This window comes from Acinonyx jubatus, chromosome B4, assembly GCF_027475565.1.
Source record: "Acinonyx jubatus isolate Ajub_Pintada_27869175 chromosome B4, VMU_Ajub_asm_v1.0, whole genome shotgun sequence".
In the NCBI taxonomy this organism is placed as follows: Eukaryota; Metazoa; Chordata; class Mammalia; order Carnivora; family Felidae; genus Acinonyx; species Acinonyx jubatus.
The window spans coordinates 24424825-24447914 of record NC_069387.1 but is presented as its reverse complement, the minus strand read 5'-3'; the positions used below and the strand labels follow the sequence as shown (position 1 = coordinate 24447914).

Genomic DNA, 23090 nt, shown 5'->3' with positions numbered 1-23090 from the left:
CTGGGGCATTCCTATATTTCCTCATGTTAATGCCATTTCTGACACAGATTGTCATATATATATACATATATATATATTTATATATATATATATATTTTTTTTTTTTTTTAAAGAAGATTTTAAGTAATCTCTACACCCAACATAGGGCTGGAACTTAACACTGAGATCAAGAGTCACATGCTCTACTGACTGAGCCAGCCAGGTGCCCCTATTGCAGATCTTTAAGTCAACAGGATAAATTATCTAGCTAATGAGATATTCATCAATTAGCATAGTATTAGAATGATTATCAGGTAAATTTCACTGTACTGGGTCATTGGAAATCTTATATAAACAAGATGTAGTACCTGTAATATTGTGTGTCTTTATAAAGTGATTTTCAAAAGATTTTGAAATAAAATAGTTGAAGCAAAGATAAATTTTTTCATTAGCACACAATAAAAAACAAAAGTAGTAGAGGAAGAGAATGGGGCATTTTATTGCACTTAACTTTACCTTCTATAACTTAGCAACACTGGATGTTTTAGTTCTCTGCACTCATGTTCTTCATCTTGGGAATACATGTTTTCGTGGATGTTGCCTCATTTTGAATTTGGTCCTCAAATCTTTACATATCTAGGATATCTCACTTACAAATGAGAAAGCTAATGTTTGAAAATGTTTAATTACACACTAGTAAGTGGGTTAGCCAAGTCCTGATTGCAAATACAATTTTCTGTCCACTGACCCTTTCTTCCAAATTCATGGGATCTTGTTTCTTCTGTCAAAATCACTTCTGTGGAAATCAAAATGGCTGAGAATATATATTTATAGCTTTGATAAACGCAAAACTACTAAAATACAGAATATGCCAATGTTACTATAGCCTTATTTTGAAGTGAAAATAATTGCTTCTCCCTTAGTCGTTTCTTACTCTAGTCAGAACTAGATCAGGGCAAGGCACCGTGCTGGTCACTGAGTGGATATCAAGATGAGTAAAAGAATTCCTTGCCTCAAAAGAACTTGTAAGTTTGGTTGATTATAGATACAAAGGGATAACAACAGCAATCCTATAAAATAAAATCCGTAAGAAGGATACTGTGATGCAACACACAAAGTGTTAAGTGCTAACCGGAAAAATCAGGAATGGGTTTTCAATAAAGATATAGCAATAGCTCCAAGTATATTGGAAAAGGGCATTTCAGATAGAGGCATGAGCAAAGGCACGGACACTTGGAAGTATTCCATCTTCAGATAATGGGGACTAAATGCACTATGTGAGAATGCAGAAGCACGTGCAATGGGAAAGGAAACTTAGCAGATAGATGGGAAGGATCAAGTATCATTACAGGGGACCTAGAATTTAAGCTGTAGAAACAGGGAGTCATCAAGAGTTCCAAAGAAAGGAATGGTCTGATCATATCAGTGATCCAGAAAGAACCCATTAGCAAATACACAGTATGCACTTGGCATTGGGGTAGACACAAATTCCCACATTACTGAGGAAAGGCAGCTGAGCAGTTTAGTCAAATATCAAGGTCAGCGTCCAAGGAGTTTCAGGAGTTTCATTGAGAGGGTTTATGTACCAAAAATACCGTTGTTTTAGATGGACATTGAAATTCAACTTCTAGTTTTAAGGTGCCAAGATTTGTTAAATCAAAAAAACTGTAAGAATTTACTTGTCATGTTCACCCTCTTTGGGAAAGAGAAAAGATGTGTGTGTGTGTGTGTGTGTGTGTGTGTGTGTGTGTGTGTGTGTGTGTATGTACACATGTATATATAATATATATCTTTTTATATACACAGAAAATCTGTGTATGCACATATAATAAAAGCATAATTGCTTATCATGTCTCATAAATTAAGGAACCACAAATTTAGCATCATTATATAAATAAGGAGCACATGTCATGTAGAGGATGCTGCTTTCTTGTACTGGTTTGCTGTCAGCTAGTTCACTGTTACTTGTTGTACCCAGTAGTATTAAAAGAAAATCCCTTATGGATGTGTGTAATTCATACTTGTACGCACATAAACCTCATTTAATTAAATACAAATTGAACTGAGTAAATTTAGTCACATTCCAATCTTAAATCATACCTGGATATAGAACATCAGTAATGCTCCTTTATCAAGAAGAGTTTCAAATTGGATAATGAATATTCAGAATGGATTTCCTCCTAATTACAACTGAATTCTTTTGTCCTGATTTTCACTTGTGAATATTGAGGGGTTTTTTTCCCCCTAAACATTGATTGGTACTTGTGTGCCAAAAACACCTGAGCCATCCTTGTGGTTTGGATAATGTTTATACAAAAAGAGTTCTGGTGTGCCGTACTTAATACTCTGCTTAATTTTCTGCAAAGTTTCAAGTTCAGTGAGGAACTCAGAAAGCTGTGACATAAGATTCAATATTTTCTCTTCCCTATAGGTCTTGAAACAGTTGCTGCCAATCCTGGGATGCCTGTGAAGTGCCTAACTTCCAATCTCCTGCAATCCAGGAGAAGGCTGGCTACGTCAAGTGCCAGCAGCCAGTCTCACACCTTTGCGTCCAGTGTGGAGTCTGAGTGCCACAGCAGTCCCACATGGGAAAAAGATTGCCAGGTGAGAGTGCCATTTATCTGAACCCAAGCCAGTTTTGTACATCCCATTGATGATAGAGACGCCTTACACGTTTTCATGTAAATTCTGTAAGGAAATGAAACTGTTACATGAACAGCAGTCAAAGTAGTCTTCATTTTCCTGTATATTCTGTCAAATTATTTTTAAATATTTCACTTCTCATTCAAGTATGGAATTATTCATGATTAATAATATATAACAAGTTTGTAGACAATTGATAGTAAATGTTTGGCTCATAGGCATCTAGATGGGCTTCTTTTTCTTTTTTAATTCCCTACCATGACTAGCTTGTTGCACTTTTTTTTTTTAAGTCGTATTCTAAAACTTATATTACTTCCTTCTACACTGTTTTCTGCCAGTTTCTCATTTAGTGGAATGGTAACTCTTCTGGATCAGAAATAACTTTTAGACCACAAAGGTAATGCAGGTGTGCCTTTAAGAGTATTTATTTGGGTATTGAGGAGGGCACCTTTTGGGATGAGCACTGGGTGTTGTGTGGAAACCAACTTGACAATAAATTTCATATATTGAAAAAAAAAAAAGAGTATTTATTTTAGGGGCACCTGGTTGGCTCAGTCTGCTGAGCATCTCACTCTTGATTTCAGCTCAGATCATGATCCCAGGGTCGTGGGATCAAGCCCCATATCTAGCTCCATACTGAGCGTGGAACCTGCTTAGAATTCTCTCTCTCCCTCTGCCCCTCTCCCCTGCTCGTGCTCTCTCTCTCTCTCTCTCTCTCAAAAAAAAAAAAAAAAAGTTTTTATTCTAAGGAAATTGCTTGCTAAGTGAATGGAGTCACTTAAAATTATTTTACTTCATGTATATATTTCTGTTCTTGCCTTTTTTAAGCCATTAAAGCCAATAAGTATTAAAGCTGAGAGATCCTAAAGTTTTAAATTATAATAAAGTATCCTTCATAGAGTACAGATGAAATAATGTTAGATTAGAATAATGATAATAAACAAAGAATAAACCTTCAATTTGAGTAAATAATTTAGATTGTATTTGTTCCTTATTCTCAGTAATATAGTTTTCTTCATTATTGGATATTTGTATTCTAGAAGTAAGGTCAAATTATTTTTCTCAATCTCCTCTTATAGGCTGCTCTATAGGTAATATATGCTACAGGATAAACAGATTTCCATTCCAATACTGTTAATTCACCTCTTCCTATTCAAGAAAGTATATTGTATAATATTTCAAACTATACACAGGTTTACCTTCTTCCTCCCACTTCTGCATACTTGGGGAATGCAGTGATTAGATTATAGCAGTCTTTCTCAAGTTATGAACAGAGAGGGGTATCTGAGTGGCTCAGTTGGTTAAGCATCTGACTCTTGATTTTGGCTTAGGTTGTGATCTCACCAGTCATGAGATCTATCCCTGCATCAGGCTCTGCACTGGGCATGGAGCATGCTTGGGATTCCCTTTCTGCTTCTTACTCTGCCCCTACCCGCCTTGATCGATCTCTCAAAAAAAAAAAAAAAGTTATAAACAGAAGAGTGACCATGGACCACAAGGGAATCCTGATAAACCCTGTGCTAATCTTTGGATGATCTTGCAGATCTATGAGTTGTAATTTAGGGATTTTTGTTCTTTTTGTTCATGATCATGCACTCATTATTACTAAGTAAGTTAATAAAGTTTGATTTTCACATACCAAAAGCAGGCAGTACTTTTTACTAAAGATACACTGTAATTGAGTAATCTTGTAAAACTCCTGAATACCATGTACCAGTTTATAATATTTTGTACAAAGCTCTGATCATACAAGAGCACTTGCAGATAGTTGGAATTCAAACAGATTTTACGAAAAGTATTTTGTTATTAATGCAAGATCATTTCATCTTGTTGACAGTGAATTCTAATTCCTGTTATTTTGGGGTTTTAATTAGAAATTATTAGTTTAGCTTCATCTTTGTCAGCTTGGTTTTATTATACTCGTACAAAGTGATACATGTTTACATTAACAAAATCTTTGCCTATGATTTTCCATTAACTATGGCTTAAGTCCTGTGCATTTTATAATTCAAAACAGAATCATCTATACCGCTGTTGTCAAGCAGATATATACATAATATAATCTTACCCTCAGTTTTGCCTCAAATTTCCCTTAATTTTGCCTGAAAATGTTGCCTATTAATTTGTCCTACTTAAATAATCTGTATCAAATATGTGTTACAGAAGACCAAAATAACATACAAATACATATTAAATTATAATACACACTGTAGTTAATTTGAATTTTAGACTAGTGTTTTACTCAAAATATATATAAATACATGCTATAATTGTTTATATTGTTTTCTAATTTTCTTTTATCATTGTTTTTTGGTTCCATTGGAAAGTGGGAATAGGTAGCATAATAGTTTATGGGGTCATTTATTCCACCTAAGTCAACAGGTTTGAAAGGTTCAAGAATCTCAGTTTTATACAACTAAAACGGTGTTTTTTCCTCCCTCTCAGGAAAGTGATGATGCACTGGGCTCTACAATGATGAGTTGGAATATAATAGAAAAGCCTTTGTGTACAAAATCTACCAATGCCATCGAGACCAAAGGTTTCAATAAAAAGGATCTTGAGTTAGCCCTTTCTCCCATTCATAACAGTGGTACCATCCCTGCGACTGGAAACTCTTGTGTAAACCCTGCTAAAAAATGCTTCCCTGGGGAAGTTTCTTGGGAAGCAAGAGAACTGGATATAAATAACATTAACATGGCCACTGACAAAACACAGCCTGCTTTTCATCAGTCAGATCCATGGGCTGTGGATTCTGGTGATATGACTGAAGAGCACCTTGGGAAGAGAGGTTTTAAAAGAAATTTTGAGTTAGTTGACTCTAGTCCTTGTCAGAATATTATACAGAATAAAAAAAATTGTATAGAGCTTAAGGGGAGTAATGAAATGAGTGATGGTTGTATAAATCAAAGGACAGGCTTAACAACTGAAGTCCAAGACCTTAAGCTATCAGTATGTAGAGGTCAGCAAAATGACTGTGCTAATAAGGAGAACCTGGTCAATTCTTTCATTGATAAACAACAAACACCAGAAAAATCACCTATCCCAATGATAGCAAAAAACCTTATGTGTGAACTAGATGAAGATTGTGACAAGAATAGTAAGAAGGAGCACTTAAATTCTAGTTTTCTATGTTCTGATGATGAGAGAGCTTCTAAAAGTATTTGTATGGACTCCGATTCATCTTTTCCAGGAATTTCTATAATGGAAAGTTCTTTAGAAAGGCAGTCCTTAGATCCAGATAAAAGCATCAAAGAATCCTCTTTTGAAGAATCAAACATTGAAGGTCGACTTACGGTATCACCCAGCTGGCAAGAAAGTACCTTGGCAAAAAGTGATGAGAATCCTGCTGTCCAAGGCAGTAGCCAAAAAATGTTAGCTCCATCTTCGGAAGTGTTGAAAACATTAACCGTATCTAAAAGAAATGCTGTAGCTTTTCGAAGTTTTAACAGTCCTATTAATGCATCCAGTAACTCAGAACCATCCAAAATGAGCATTACCTCTTTAGACGCAATGGATATTTCCTGTGTTTATAGTGATTCATATCCCATGGCTATAACCCCTACTCAAAAAGGAACATCCTATATGCCATATCAGGTATGTTATAACTTTTTAACACTTTGTGTTTAGACTTTATAACAAACTATTAAAGCCAGATACTTGCCTCTCACCTGGATTGTATGAGATTTACCATAGAATTCTGTTCTGCTTATTGGGAATCTATGGATTGATTGTTGGAGGTTTTGATGCATAAAGGTAAAGCTGGTAGTAATTTTATTATTCTTAAATACAGCTCCTCCATCTGCTCTCTAGACTTTCACATATTTCCAATCACATGTTTACATATTTACAGTCACATATTTTCACCTGATGACAGCAACTCTGAGGTACAATATAGAGTCCACTCTACCTTGCTGCCTTCTAAGGATCTTCATAGACGATCTCTTTTCTTTTTAGAAACAAGTTGAAAATATATATTACCAATCTTATGTTGTTTGTGTTTTCTAAACTTTTAAACCCAAAGTTTCATTTTTTTTTCTTCCTTTGGAGAGAGATCATAAAATAGAAAGTGCAAACCCTGAATTAGGGTCACAAGACTCAGGTTGCCTATTCAGAACTTAGTGACTTAGCAGTCCCTTTCCCTCAGAGCGTGTTTATCTGCCTGTAGAATATGCTGATAACCTGTTCCGCTGGTCTCACAGAGTCCTTGTGAGATAACAATATCTTTTTTTCTTTTTTAATTTTTTATTTATTTTTGAGACAGAGAGAGAGTGTGTGAGCAGGGGAGGGGCAGAGAGAGAAGACGACTCACAGAACCAGAAGTAGGCTGTCAGCCTCCAAGCTGTCAGCACAGAACCCGACACGGGGCTCAAACCCACAAACAGTGAGATCATGACCTATTTGTTGCACTGTCCCTCAGTGACTGTTCTTAAGTTTGTATTAATCCATGCTATCAAGAAATTTTTCTTGTGGCTCCTGGGTGGCTCAGTCATTTGGGCATCCGACTTCAGCTCAGGTCATGATCTCATGGCTCGTAAGTTCAAGCCCCGCATTGGGCTCTGTGCTGACAGCTCAGATCCTGGAGCCTGTTTCGGATTCTGTGTCTCCCTCTCTCTGACCCTCCCCCGTTCATGCTCTGTCTCTCTCTGTCTCAAAAATAAATAAACGTTAAGAAAAAAAAGTAAAAAAAAAATTTTTTTCTTGTGGATTTTTTCATTCTGTCTTGCATATCCTCATCTTACTGAAATAATTGGTGTTATCTAAACTATTGAATTTCACCAGCTTTCAGGACTGTTCAAAACTGATCAAGAATTTGAGTATATCTCTTATGCCCAACAGCCTAGCTTTGCTTTTGTTTTAGCAATTCTGTTCGCTGTAAAAGGAATGGAGATATTTATTGTCTATTAAACTCTTTAAATTAGCATACCCCAAATCAGATCAAATCAGGAACTCCATACCGAACTCCAAAGAGTGTGAGGCGAGGGGCAGCCCCAGTGGATGATGGACGAATTCTTGGAACCCCAGACTACCTTGCACCTGAGCTGTTACTGGGCAGGGCCCATGGTAAGGCTTCCATATCTTGAGTTTTTGAAGTGTTCTCTATCTTTATGTTTTCTTTTGAGGAAAAATTGTTTTAAATTTCTTTGGTACTTGGATTGCCAAGAGTTAAAAGAAAATGAACTCGTGATGCTCTTTTCTCATAAATATGGCATTTATTTATTATGGTAAAAGAAGACATGCAGCCATTTGTTCTTTGCCTTCTGTTTCAGTCTCAGTGATCCAGAGAAACCCTACCGTCCACCTGCTCTATTATCTTTGCTCTAAATGTCTTCTCAGGTCTGTTCCAGTTTTGGCTCAGGAATACAAAGTCGGGCCTAAACTTCAGTCGGCAGCCTGATTAGAGCTTACCTTCACTTATTCCCCCCTTACCACAAGGGTCAAGCCAGAAATGAGCCGTCTTCTGGATGCAGCCTAGGAAGACAGGATGGCATTTTTACTTAGCCTCTCTTTTTCCCCTTTGCTCTCTGAAGAACGTTCCCTTCTTGCATTCTGGAACCAACTATATTGGTTTCCTAGGACCGTTGTAACAAAGTGCCACAAACTGATGGTTCAAAACGACAGGAACTTCTTGTCTGACAGTTCTGGAAGCTGGAAGTGTGAAATCAAGGTGTGGGCAGGACCATGCGCCCTCCGAGAGGTGTGAAGGAACTACCCCACCCCTTCTAGCTTCCGGTGGTTTGCCTGCAGTGTTTGGTGTTCCTTGGCTTGCAGGTGCCACACTGAAACCATCCCTCTTCATATGCTGCTCTCCCTGTTTCTCCATGGTCACATGGCTGTGTTTTTATAAGGACACTAGTCACATTGGCTTAGGGGCCCACCCTACTCCAGTATGAGCTCATCTTAACCTACCTAATTATAAGTGCCAGAACCATATTTCCAAATGGCACGTTCCAAGGACCTCAGGACTAAGACTTCAACATGTCTTTTCTCAGAGCGAAATAATTCAGTCCATAATGTGAGCACCTTCTTGATATTATCAGTTGCTTCCTTTTTCTTTGGGTTCCTTTGGTGATCAACTGTCTCATCTTCCCCACACCCCCTCCACCCCTTCTATTTTTATTCCTGTGTTGCCTTTCTCCTTAGCATGAAAATAATTTCCATCCTTGTTCCCCTCACCATCTCCCTTCTCAAAGGTTGCCTCTTTTCTTTGCCTGATATTTTTTTGCTCTGGCAATCTGACTGTTATCCCTCCATTTAACTGACACTGTTTCTTTTTTTTTTTTTTTTTTTAAGATTTTTATTTTTAAATAAACTGTGCACCCAACGTGGGGCTTGAACTTACAACCTCGAGGTCAAGAGTTGCATACTCTATGGACTGATTCAGTCAGGCGCCTGTCACTGACACTTTGTTGTTAACAGTCCTCAGTGATGTTGTTCTTGTCAGATATACCGGCTTCTTCTCATTCTCACTACTTTGTTGCTACTCCTTTGCTCTTCAGCTCTTCCAAACATGGAGATTCTTCTTCACAATCCTGCCCTTTACTTACCTTTTTTTCCCTACACCTACTTCCTGTTAATCTCCTATCTCCCATGACTTCAGTGCTCATGTCCTTGCTGATGCTTCCTAAATATCCAGCTCTAATCCCGACTTTCTTTAGGCAGCAGACACATGGACAAAGTACCTACTCAGCTTTCCACTGGCCATGCTGTATGTCAGAATGGGACTTGTCCAGCTTGCTCTTCCTCTGTTCCCTCTCTCAATTCCACCACCTTCGTGATAGCACAGACCTTGCCCCTACATTCAGGCAGGTAAGTGCAGCCAATACTGTCCCTGCAGAATTTCTTCTCACTTTTTCATCTCTGTCACTATCCTCTGTAAGAAACTCCTCTTTCCCTTTTCATTAATTTACTAGCTCTCTTCCTGGACCATCAACTTCATTCTGTTGTCTATAATCACTGCCACCAGATTTTCCCTCTTAAGACATAAAATGGTCAGGCTACTTCTCTCCTTCAAAAACCATGGTGGCTCTGTCCCACCTGCAAAATAAAATCCAGATTATTGATCATGGCATTGGAGGCTCTAAGCTCTTGTAGTAGCCTCATTTCTCAAAGAATCTCTCTCTGTTTCTTTTCCTTCTATAAACAACAAAAATGTATTCCTCACACACAGTTCCAGAGTGTGGGAAGTTCAAGATCAAGGTGCCAGCAGATTCAAAAGAATCTCATTATAAGCCTTATGTTCTCATTCTGCTTCTTAGACTCATCTTTCTTCAGCTTTTCCTTATCTTGCGCAAGTATTTTCCCTTAGTTGAGAAAAGCCAGAACCCCATCATCTTCCCATCAAATTTCGTCTCATCTCATCACCTGTTCAAATGTTACCTCTTCCACAAAGCATCCTTGGTCAGTTATGGGGAAGTAGCTGTTCACTTTTATATCACTTTTTTATACACTGTTTAATGTCAGCTTATGTCATTTTACCTATGTTATTATATTTGTCTCCACTGCAAAAGCTTATGAAAATTTCTTAACACTTGAGTCTGTGTTTTCCTTCTACATAGCACTCCAGAAGGATTCCTGGGTTAGCACTCAACTAACACTGTTAACAATCTCTGTGATGCTGAAAGGAGAGACCTTCCATATTCCCCATTACTGGCCAGAGCAACTAAGTTCCTCTGGGCATTTAACTGACTTTGTACAGTGCCCGTATTGCTAAGTCACAGGTTTGCCAGCTCACTTCCTGTAATCTGCATTTTCTCTATCTAGGATCCGGTATGAAGGTAAGCTTCAAATTGAAAGGTTTGCTTTATAGGATCCTGCCACTGTTTTAGTGGGAGGATCTAGTTACCTCAGCTATCTAGTGATAGATTTTAAGATTTTCATTTCCTATAAAGGTAATTTGGTCCACAGTTTTTAAAATAGCAAATAATACAAAGCAATTTATAATTAAAAAAAAAATGACTATATCTCTTTCCCAAATCGCAGGCCCCAAGAGCAGTCACTACAGCAATTCTGTTTCTTATATTGACCTCTCTGTTTCTAAACATCGTGCTGAGGACAGCTAAGACTCCTCTGATGTCCTCCATGGTCTTCTCCTTCCACCAAGGACTTTGGAACTCCTGGCTGATTTTCCCATAGCTTCTTGTACATATTTTTGTTTCATGTCTCTTAACATCGTGTCAAATTTATCTATTTTCGTCTCTCCCCAGAGTAGGTTTGCTTCTTGGGAAAAGTTATCTTTCTTATTCATCTTTGTGTCCCTTGTATCTGGCACAATACTTATATCTAGTCCAAATGAATGATGTGAGAATGAACTCAGTTTTAATACAGTGTACCTAATTACTCTTTTCTTTGGTGCAGGATTTCAGACTTCTGGTGAGTGAACTTCTCTGTAAAGTAATATGGCAAAGCAAATTAAACTGAACAGTCAAAGTATAACTAGATCACATTGCAGAGAAAAATTTTTTTTTCTTTCACCTCATTTAGTAAATATAAAAATAAACTGCATTCTGTCTTCTGAGCAGTAAGACATCCAGAGAGACTGCTCTTCTCTGTGAAAGCAAATATAGGCATGATGCATTTTTAAAGTAACTTGTAAAAGTAGCAGAGTGTGAAGATGCAGACTTTCTTATTGCACCCAGGAAATAGGCTTCATAAAAAATATGAAAATTAGCACCTCCAAAAGGGCATGAATTTTCTTAACTATTTAATTCCATTATTATTAGAAAACAAAAAGGTATAACCATATCAAATGTACAAATTATAGATGTGGGTTTCGAATTAGAAAACCAATAGCGTAAAACAAGTTTGTTCTATTTCTCTGGCTAGCAGTATATATTATAATTGCTATATTTATCATAATATGTGATCTTATTAGACTTTGACTCAAATATATGGGTATGTGTGACATATCCATGGAGAAATCATGTATGTTTTTGACATGAGTACATTTCGGCTGAGCTGGGAAAAGGGTTCTAATTTCTAACCTAAGTAAAATAATGAAAACATAAGTTTTTTTCCCCTGACTTCTCCCCTACTTTTCTGTTATTTGGTTATACTGTCTATCTGTTGGAATAATTCTTTTTCAGCGGTGCTTAAAAGAGCTACTAACTGAGGTGGTTTGTATGTTTTTATAGTGTTATTATAGAAATGGAAGCCTATAGATGGTTCTCATCACTTTTTCCTTAGGGAAGACAGGATTATGTGGCTTGCAATAAAAAGACACTCTAAATGCATGTAATTATTTTCCTAATGGCAGATTCCCCAGTGCTTTCCTACTTGTTTGAAAATGGGATGGTGGCAGTTGCTTAACCATAATAATGAATTTTGAGAAATGGATTTAAAGAGCAATTTTCAAGCAAATTTAGTACTAGATTAGAATTCCTATTTTAAATTTGTATTGAAGATAGTCATTTCTTGACTGAAATTAACCTTTGCTTAGGAAACACTTTTTCATAGAGAGGACTAAACAAAAGTATAAACCAGATTATAAGGTCATATTTATAATAATCATTTAAAACATCTTTGTATATAAAATAATGTAAAAACAGGGAGGGGGACAAAACAGAAGAGACTCATAAATATAGAGAACAAACTGAGGGTTGCTGGAGGGGTTGTGGAGGGGGGATAGGCTAAATGGGTAAGGGGCACTAAAGAATCTACTCCTGAAATCATTGTTGCACTATATGATAACTAATTTGGATGTAAATTTAAAAAAATAAAAAATAAAATTAAAAAAAATCTTTGTATATGAATGATGCTTCCAGTAAAGATCTCATTTAGAAATCAGCTTTACCTATTTATTAAACCTTATATCCTAATTACCACTGCAAGCCATAGTTTAAGTGAATACTTCTTGTTAAACTAATTTGTTCCTCTACGTTCTTCAAAGGAGTAAGGTTACATTAAAACACGAAGGCTTTCCCTTGTTAACCAGGCTGTCCTCCAATTAGTATAAATGTTGCTACTTCATCTCACCCCCATGTGAAGTAAGTGGAGTACAGAATCATCTAAATGTTATTGTCCCCCAATTTGAAATTGACAAGTACTCTATTTTTGAGAGTAATCTTTAGATTTAGAACATGTTAAGTATTCAGAATATCAGAAATTATTAGTAAGTGACAAAAGATAGCTTTAACTTTTCTTTAATGAGCTGTGTTAATTGCTAATCTAAACTTCCTGGATAACAGAGAAGTAAAGTAATTGCCATGTTACTGAAATGAAAGTAATTTGAGTTTTTGCACCTTATGAAGCTAGAAGAAAGCCTTAGGGAAATGAATGCCTTGATTTCTTCCAAATATCCATGTATTGATGTTTTAGTTGATGAAACATTTGTACAAAATGCTTGCAAGTTCAACTAATCCCTCCTAAATTCCAGGTCCTGCAGTAGACTGGTGGGCACTTGGAGTTTGCTTGTTTGAATTTCTAACAGGAATTCCTCCTTTCAATGATGAAACACCACAACAAGTATTCCAGAATATTCTGAAAAGAGGTGATTCTGTTTCTGTTAAGGTAGACGCATTTATCTCTCTGTATTATTTGAACAATGATCAACAAGCTATTTGTATTTGTAGATATCCCATGGCCTGAAGGTGAAGAAAAGTTATCTGATAATGCTCAAAATGCAGTAGAAATACTTCTAACTATTGATAATACAAAGAGAGCTGGAATGAAAGGTAAGGTCTTATGTTAATAAACTCTTAGCCTTGATTTGTTTCAGGTGAATGGTAGGAATGATACCAAGTTCTAGTACAACACTACAAATAATCTGACTGCTAACTGGGTTTAAAAAATGTCTTCAGTTTATTTTTGCCTGCTAGATATACATTGATATATTGATCCTTGTTCTACATTAAAATTCAATGCATTAGGTTAGGATGTCCACTCACTGAATTTTATTAATCTCAAACAATTATCTTAAAAGAATCTTGTCAATGTCTTAGGATTTTTTTAAAGCCTGATAAAGTTAATCGTCAACAAATACAGAAAATATTTTTTTATCAAAATTATCTTCTGTAATTTCATACTGCTTCATTTCTGATATCATTATTGACTGGCAAATGTATTAGGTGCCAGGTTGTCTCCAATAAGAAAAATTGATACATTTGTGACCCATTCGATGGTTTTTTTCCAGTGCAGGGGTTATTAAATTCCAGTTTTGAAACCAAAAACCCATTGGCTTCAATTGAGATTCAAATTAGATTTAATGTCACCTGCCTTAAAATCTTTTTTGTAACAAAGTATATATGTTTGTTATGTCTTCAGTTATGTCCTCAGATGCATTTCCATGTGATGTAAGGTATTTAGAAAAACGAGCTTTGGTAATATGTCATTTGCAACAGCTTCTAGGTGCTCCCTCAAATAAGATCAACAGTTTATTCACTTATTTCACAAATCCTATAGAGTGACTTTCAGGTGCCAGGCAATGCTGCACCCAGGGATGAACCAGACTAAAATTCATGTGCTTGTAGAACTTACTCTCTAGTGGAAAGACAAAAAGTAAACAGATACAGCCATGACATAATGCCATCTAGCAGTGAGTCCTGGAAAGAAAAATAAAGCAAGTGAGTAGATACAAAGTGTTGACAAGAGATTTTCTAGATAGAGTGGTCAGAAAGACCTCTGTGAAGAGTGAGATTTGAGAAAAATCCTATGTAAACTGAGGGTGCAGACATTTGAAACCTCAGTTCTGAAAATTACTTTAGAACAGTTCTCAACTGGGGTAATTTTGCTTCCCAAAGGACAAAGTAAGTGAAAATAAGTGGAGACAGAAGAACAGCATCCTCAGCACCAATGACCTCAGATTTTTGTTCGTTTGTTTAATGAACAATTTACATAGTGAAGCAGATGACAGGAGTAGTCTTTGATTAGAAACAGTTGTTTCAACAACTGTTTGCTGAGTTCATCTTAAACTGGCTTAGAATTCCTTAGTGACTTCAGTGGATGAGAGAGCCATAAAGCATCCTGTCACATCCAGATACAGTTTAAGAGTTACTGCTAAGTAACTCTAAAGTAATCCATGCTCAGGCATTTATTTTGAACAATTGAGAGACAAATTCTCTAAATGTGAATTATTTTTGCTATTTTATTGTTTTCCTACCAATCTTTTAGTTTAGGGAAAAACCAACTTGTAGACATACTGATTTCCCAACTCATCACTCCCAATATAGACACATAATTATTTCTTGTCTGTGTGGTCTTCTCACAGTATTTTCCTTAAATTGGTTGCTGTTTTTTTTTTTTTTTTTAAGTAATGCCTTAATTGTCACTTGATTTTTTTTTTATATTTTTTAATGTTCATTCATTTTTGAGAGAGAGAGCACAAGCTGGGGAGGGGCAGGAAGACAGGGAGACACAGAATCCAAAGCAGGCTCCAGGCTCTGAGCTGTTGGCACAGAACCTGATGCAGGGCTTGAACCCACAAACTGTGAGATCATGACCTGAGCTAAAGTCGGACACTTAACTGACTGAGCCGCTTGGGTGCCCGGTCACTTAATTTTTTGCCAACATCTTTATTGTTGTCTTACAAAGTGAAGGGTTGAGGAGAGGGAAGGTTGTGTCTAGCAACTAAATATCACAAGTGTGATCAAAAGACCATAATTTCATTTTAGTAGGTAAAAGGAATTAGCAAAGAAGACAGGTGCTGGAAATGTAGTTCAAAAGAGGAACAAAGTTGAGATCTTGTAAGTGAAGCAGTAGAGATTCCAGATGTACCCATACTGCTAAAGAAGCGTACAATGGAGATACAAGTCGATGAAATCAAAGTCAAAGAACCATGAAGAGAATGTTTCACAAGTGTCATCAATGTATGTGTTAAAGTTACCATGAAGGATAAGGATGGAGCATATGGAAGAAAGTAAGGTAGTGGAGGATGGGGTTCTTAGTAAAGTTACATAGGACAAAAGATGGTGCTAAGGACTGCAGAGATAGAAACCGGCAGCATTGTTTTGGAATGAGAAGTGGGCATTAATCCTGAAGATCAGTGGTGTGGAAACTGTATCCCAGAACAGGAAGTAGGCCAAGCTCTTATCTCATCAAGGCAGGGATTATGTGAGAAGATGGAGGCATGAGAATGATAGGCTTCTTTTAAGGCAAATCTTTCATTCGCTTATTTGACAAATACAGGCCAAGCACCTGTCATATGTCAGGTGTTATACAAAATAACACAGTATGTGCCACTGTGAAGTATGTAGTTGCACAGAAATTAAACACATACGTGAGAAGCAAAACAAGGGCAAGATACATGTGAGACCTTCTCTTGATTCCTGTAAAACAGTACTTACTTAAGCAATGGTGTCATAATACTATGTTTTGTTTTATATTTTCCCTAAGAGCTAAAATGTCATCCTCTCTTCAGTGATGTGGACTGGGAAAATCTGCAGCATCAAACTATGCCTTTCATACCCCAACCAGATGGTGAAACAGATACATCCTATTTTGAAGCCAGGAATAATGCTCAGCACCTGACTGTATCTGGATTTAGCCTATAGCACATAAATTTTGTCTTTAATCTTGTTTTATAGAATAAGCTAGCATAATTATATATTCCTTCATAGTAGACTGATCTAAGGGGAAAAAGAATCATTATGTTACTTGGATCAATGAGCTTTTAATGTATATTACAGCTTCCACAGTTAAAAGGCTATCAAGAACATAACCAGTAACTTACTTAATCTCATAGTTGTATATAGAGCTTCAAGACCTTTTTCACCTTATTTATTTTGTGTCTGCACTTTATGAAAACTAATGTGTCAATAAAACTAGAATAACACTACTCCTTTAAGAGAGGAGCAAGCCTCAAGCCTAGCTTTTCTTTCACATGTAGATTTCAGTCCATCATTCAGTTTGGTGTTAAAATAACAATTTTATTGTAATGTAATTTAGCTGGACATGATTGCCTGCAAAAACTGCAATCTCAAGAGCAATCATTTAAGGTTGCAATTGTGGCCTCAAACCCATAACTGAGAAACTCCTTCACTTGGTAGTATAACTCCTTTAGGGAATGAGGAATGAAAAGGGCAGAGGTTTTTGTTTACCTTACTAGGAATACAGTCTTGCTGCCTCGACTGCTTCTGGTACTTTCTCAACAATACGTATGTGCTTAAAATTGTACTGGAGGGCTTAGGTGTGATATGCTATAGCAATTTTAACAGCTTGTTCAATTTTAATGAAAAATGTGATGGTTTGCAACTTAAAAGAATTTGTATAAATAAAACATACAACGTTATGTGAAACAACCTGATCTCTAAAAATAAATAATAATTTATTTTTGCTTAATAAATATAACACTTAAAGTATACTGTGAACATCCTTCTGTTAAGTATATATACACACCAAGATTCAACTTCACTATAATAGTTTGTTACCCAGTGGTAAATTAATGGATGAGTAGTCAAAGAAGATGGTGGCAGAGGACCCTGCACCCACCTCCTCCCAACTAGATAACTATCAGATCATCCTGAATACCCCAGAAATAGACCTGAAGACTGACAGAACAAACTCCACAACTAAAGGGAGAGAAGAGGCTACATCAAAGAACGTAGGAAGTACAGTGACATGCTTTAGGAGAAAAATGGATCCTGGTTGCTGCAGAGGGCAGGGAGCTATGGTCACAGAGGGCAAGAGAGAGGAGCACACAGGGGAACACACAAGGAGAAGGTTTCCCAATAGCCATTGGCTTGGGAAACAAGAGGGGCTGAATTTCATGAATTCTTGCAACTAGGGGAGCTTACATCCTGAAGTTTTAAAGGTCAGTGGGTTGGCTAGGATAGAACCCAGAGGGCACTACTCTGCTCCTAGAAAGAAGGCAGGCAAAAAACCCAGGGACAGACAGCAGGGAAACAGCAATCTGAAGAGTGCCTGGGACACAGGAGACTACTCGCTTTTCTCAGAGTGTGTCCCTGACAGCATTCACAGGGACACCTCTCTGGGGATAAAGGTACCAGCTGGTGCCATTTCCCTCCCCCAACCATCAGCATAAAGATAGAGCCACCTATGGGAAGTAGCGCTGTGCCTATACTAACTACTAACTTGCTCACACCAAGAACCATCCCCCTGTGTCCCAGTGGAGCTGCCCTTTTCAGTCACATTTGCCTCAGTCTCAGTGCAGCAGGCCTCTCCCCAGGAAGATGAGAACAAACACCTGCCCACACCATATGTCCCAACAAGAGAGTTTTGCAGGGCCTCTTTTCCAGTGGAGGTAGTGACAGGACTCATTTCACAAGCAGAACAAAGCACACCTAGTTAAAACTTGCCACATTCAGGCCAGGTACCAAACACTGTCCACAGCAGGCAAGGAGAGCCTCTGCAGACGACTTCCCTGAAGGATAGAGCAGCCAGAACACAACAGCAGAGTACATACAACACATTAAAGGCACTCCCTGAAGTACCAGCCCTGGGCAATATAGGACTTGTTTATAAGGCTATGACTGTCATGAGGAGACATAAGTGGCTTTTCTGACACACACACACGGCAGAGACTTAGACAAAATGAGAAGATAGGAATTTATCCCAAATGAAAGAACAAGATAAGGCCACAGCCAGAGATCCAAATGAAATAGCCAAAAGTAAAATGCCTGATAGAATTTAAAGCAACAATCATAAGGACACTCACTGGGCTTGAGAAAAGAATAAAAGACATCAGTGAGGTCCTTACCATAGAGATAAGAGTTAAAAAGAAATCAGAGATGATGAGTGCAATAAATGAGATTAAAAACACAGGATGCAATGAACAGAAGGCTAGAAGAAGCAAAGGAAAGAATTAATGACCTAGAAGACAAAGTAACAAAGCAATGAAGCGGAATGAAAAAGAAAGGAGAATTACACAAAATGAGAATACACTTAGGGAACTCAGTGACTCCATCAAACATCATAATATTTGTATTATAGGAACCCCAGAAGAGAGAAAAGTGGCATAAATTTTATTTCAAAGAATAATATTTGAAAAATTCCCTAATCTGGAGAAGGAAACATCTAGATCTAGGAGGCAGAGAACTCCCACCAAAATCAACAAAAGCAGGAAGGAGCCAAGATGGCAGAACAGCATGGAAGTTTTTTGTGTGTCTTGTGTCCATGAAATACAGCCAGACCAACATTAAACCATCCTACCCACCTAGAAAACTGGAGGGTTAACACAACAATCTGCACAACCTGAACCACAGAATTCAACAGATAGGTGGCGCAGAGAGGTGAACTTGGGGACCAAGAAGCCGTGAAAGGTAGGGAACCGCTGCAGGGACTAAAAAGGGAGAAAGGAGAGGGTTTAAATTCCATTGAGAATGTAAATAAGGGGGGGCGCCTTGGTGGCTCAGTCAGCTGAGCGACTGACTTCGGCTCAGGTCATGATCTCATGGTTTGTGAGTTTGAGCCCCGCGTCAGGCTCTGTGTTGACAACTCAGAGCCTGGAACCTGCTTCTGATTCTGTGTCTCCTTCTCTCTGCCCCTCCCTCACTCATGCTCTGTCTCTGTCTCAGAAATAAATAAACATTAAAAAAAATTTTTTTAAAAAGAATGTAAACAAGGGGAGTGCAAAGGCTGCAACTCTGCAGCTCAATACCTGGCGGTGCTCTGGTGGGAAGGGCGAATTCCCAGGAACAGAGTGGGGTCCGGGAGGTTCTCAGGCCACATGGGGCAATGCGGTTCCACTGCTGGAAGGACATTTGGTAGAGACTGTTGAAGCCATCTGGTCCCAACAGATCCTGGAAGGCCACATTCGCTGGTGCTGGGGCAAGGCCGTTAAGGGTGAAGCCTGGTGCCAGATGTGTGTTGTGATTTTCCATAATCCCCGAAACACTGCTGCTGCATTGTCTCATGAACTTTTTCTGGGGTGGGCTGGCACCTGGCCGCAGTCTCGGGTCACTGGCAGCAGCAGGGTCCAGAGTGCATTCCTGGGTGTAGCTGATATTCGGCCATTGCTCATTCGGCCATTGCTCAGTGAGACCCTCCTGCAGAGGGGCTGAACGGGTCAAAGCCACAGTCCTTCGGAAGTAAGGGGCCAGGGAAAACAGCCGCATCTGAGACAAAACTCGGGAGAGAGGTACTGCCTGGGGCCTGGTCAGGGAGAGTGAAAAAGCATGAAGTGGACAAGAGCTGAAGACAGAGGATGAGTGCACGATTGCTGATCTGGGAGAACAGACTGGGTGGCTGGGTGGCACCATTTTCACTGCTCCCTCACGTGCACATAAGCACCTACGAGCACCACAACAATCCACCCCAGTAGGCTAGCAGTGCCATCTAGTGGAGAGCAGAGCTGTTACATTGAGCCCCGCCCACCTGGGCCAACTTTGCTCTTCAACAACACAAGTCTTACTGCCAGCTTAATTTATGGACTATAAAGCGCTACATAGACTGACTTCTAGGGGAAAACGAAGCAATTTCAGTCCTTCTTCAATCTGTTAGGTTCATCTATTCAATTTTCTTTCTTTTTTTTTTCTCTCTTTTACAATTCTTTTCTTTTTCCTAAATACAGAGACAAAATTCATTTTGATTTTCAATTTTTATTAAAAATATTTTCCTTTAATTTTTATTACTATATCTTTTACTTTTGTGTGAATTTTTTTGAATTCTACCTTACTTCCATCATTTTATTTTAGTGTACTTTAGTGTATTCACCTTTTCAAATTTTCAATTTCCTTTTTTTCTTTCTTTTTTTCTCTTTTTCATTTATTTTCTTTTTCTTGAATGCAGAAAGAGAAAAACTTCACTTGTACTCTCAATTTCTATTAAAAATATTTTCATTTAATTTTTATTACTATATTTTTTGCTTTTAAGTAAATTTTTTCAAATTCTATCTTACTTCCATCAATTTATTTTAATCTACTAGTGTATTCACCTTTTCATATTTTCAAACGATTTCATCTTTTCTTTTTTTAAATTTTTTATCTTTTTCATTTCTTTTTCTTAAATACAGAAAAGGAAAAATTAATATTTATTTTTAATTTGTTTAAAAAATATTTGTCTTTAATTTTTTCTACTATATTCTTTACTTTTGTGTTTATTTTTTCAAATTCTATTTTACCCCCATCATCTCATTTTAGTCTATTTCAGTGTATTCATTTTTTCAAATTCTCAATTTCCTTCCCCCCCCTTTTGTTCTCTAATCTGTCAAACAAATTTCAACACCCAGACCAAAACACACCTAGGATCTAGCATCATCTATTTGATGTGTACGTGTCTGTGTGTGTGTTTAATTTTTAATTGTAATATTCTTTAATTTTAATTTTTTAATTTTTCTACCTGATTAATTCCTTTTCTCCCTTCAAAATGACAAAACGAAGGAATTCACCCCAAAAGAAAGAGCATGAAGAAATGACAGCCAGGGATTTAACCAACACAGATACAAGCAAGATGTCTGAACAAGAATTTAGAATCACGATAATAAGAATACTAGCTGGAGTCAAAAATAGATTAGAATCCCATTCTGCAGAGATAAAAGAAGTAAAAAATAGCCAGAATGAAATTAAAAATGCTATAACTGAGCTACAATCACAGATGGATGCAGCAGCGGCAAGGATGGACGAGGCAGAACAGAGAATCAGCAATATAGAGGACAAACTTCTAGAGAATAATGAAGCAAAAAAAAAGAGGGAGATTCAGGCAAAAGAGCATGATTTAAGAATTAGAGAAATGAGTGACTCATTAAAAAGGAACATCAGAATCATAGGGGTCCCAGAAGCAGAAGAGAGAGAAATAAGGGTAGAAGGGTTATGTGAGCAAATCAGAGTGGAAAACTTTCCTAACCTGGGGAAAGACACTGACATCAAAATCCAGGAAGCACAGAGGACCCCCATTAGATTCAACAAAAACCGACCTTCAACAAGGCATATCATAGTCAAATTCACAAAATACTCAGGCAAGGAGAGAATCATGAAAACAACAAGGGGAAAAAAGTCCTTAACCTACAAGGGAAGACAGATCAGGTTTGCATCAGACCTATCCACAGAAACTTGGCAGGCCAGAAAGGAGTGGCTGGATATATTCAGTGTGCTGAACCAGAAAAATATGCAGCCAAGAACTCTTTATCCAGCAAGGTTGTCACTCAAAATAGAAGGAAAGAGAAAAAGTTTCCCAGACAAACAAAAATTAAAGGAGTTTGTGACCACTAACCCAGCCCTGCAAGAAATTTTAAGGGGGACTTTCTGAGGGGAGAAAAGATGAAAAAATATATATAAAAATAAATAAATACCAAAAGCAACAAAGATTAGAAAGGACCAGAGAACACCACCAGAAACTCCAACTCTACAAGCATCATAATGGCAATAAATTCATATCTTTCAGTACTTACTCTAAATGTCAATGGACTCAATGCCCCAATCAAAAGACATAGGGTAACAGAATGGATAAGAAAACAAGATCCATCTATATGCTGTTTACAAGAGACCCAGTTTAGACCTAAAGACACCTTCAGACTGAAAATAAGGGGATGGAGAACCATCTATCATGCTAATGGTCAACAAAAGGAAGCTGGAGTGGCCATAATTATATCAGACAATCTAGACTTTAAAATAAAGACTATCAAGAGATGCAGAAGGGCATTATATCATAATCAAGGGGTCTATCCACCAAGAACACCTAACAATTATAAACATTTATGTATAAATGTGGTATCACCCAAATATATAAATCAATTAATCACAAACATAAAGTAACTCACTGATAGTAATACCATAATAGTAGGAGACTTCAACACCCCACTCACAACAATGGACAGATCATCTAATCAAAAAATCAACAAGGAAACAATGGCTTTGAATGACACACCGGACAAGATGGACTTAACAGATATGTTTGGAACATTTCATCCTAAAGCAGCAAAATATACATTCTTTTCCAGTGCACATGGAACATTCTCCAGAATAGACCATATACTGGGACACAAATAAGCCCTAAGTAAGTACAAAAAGATCGAGATCATACCTTGTATACTTTCAGACCACAACACTATGAAACTCGAAATCAACCACAAGAAACAAATTGGAAAGGTAACAAATACTTGGAGACTGAAGAACATCCTACTAAAGAATGAATGGGCCAACCAAGAAGTTAAAGAGGAAATTAAAAAGTATATGGAAGCCAATGAAAATGAGAACACCACAACCCAAATCCTCTGGGATGCAGCAAAGGTGGTCATAAGAGTTAAGTATATAGCAATCCAGGCCCTCCTAAAGAAGGAAGAAAGATCACAGATACACAACTTAACCTTACACCTTAAGGAGCTGGAAAAAACAACAGCAAATAAAACCCAAAACCAGCAGAAGACAGGAAATAATAAACTTTAGAGCAGAAATTAATGCTATCAAAACCAAAAAATACAGTAGAACAGATCAATGAAACCAGAAGCTGGTGCTTTGAAAGAATTAACAAAATTGATAAACCACTAGCCAGCTTGATCAAAACGAAAAAGGAAAGGACCCAAATGAATAAAATCAAGAATGAAAGAGGAGGGGAATATTATGAGCAATTATATGCCAATAAAA

At 37.4% G+C, this 23090-nt stretch overlaps 1 protein-coding gene across 2 annotated transcripts in view; it reads left to right on the top strand.

Moving 5' to 3' along the window:
• MASTL (microtubule associated serine/threonine kinase like) overlaps positions 1-17114 on the top strand; it is a 35125-nt gene extending 18011 nt beyond the window's left edge. Inside the window, exons 7-12 of one of the 2 annotated variants that reach the window (XM_015070619.3) lie at positions 2411-2583; positions 5068-6216; positions 7542-7683; positions 12995-13108; positions 13191-13292; positions 15949-17111. In XM_015070619.3, the coding sequence (XP_014926105.3) occupies positions 2411-2583; positions 5068-6216; positions 7542-7683; positions 12995-13108; positions 13191-13292; positions 15949-16106 (1838 nt within the window). In that variant the 3' untranslated portion in view covers positions 16107-17111. Of the gene's footprint in view, positions 1-2410; positions 2584-5067; positions 6217-7541; positions 7684-12994; positions 13109-13190; positions 13293-15948 lie in introns of both variants that reach the window. The other variant, XM_027073689.2, reaches the window with a different exon arrangement.
• Positions 17115-23090: the final 5976 nt, after the last annotated feature.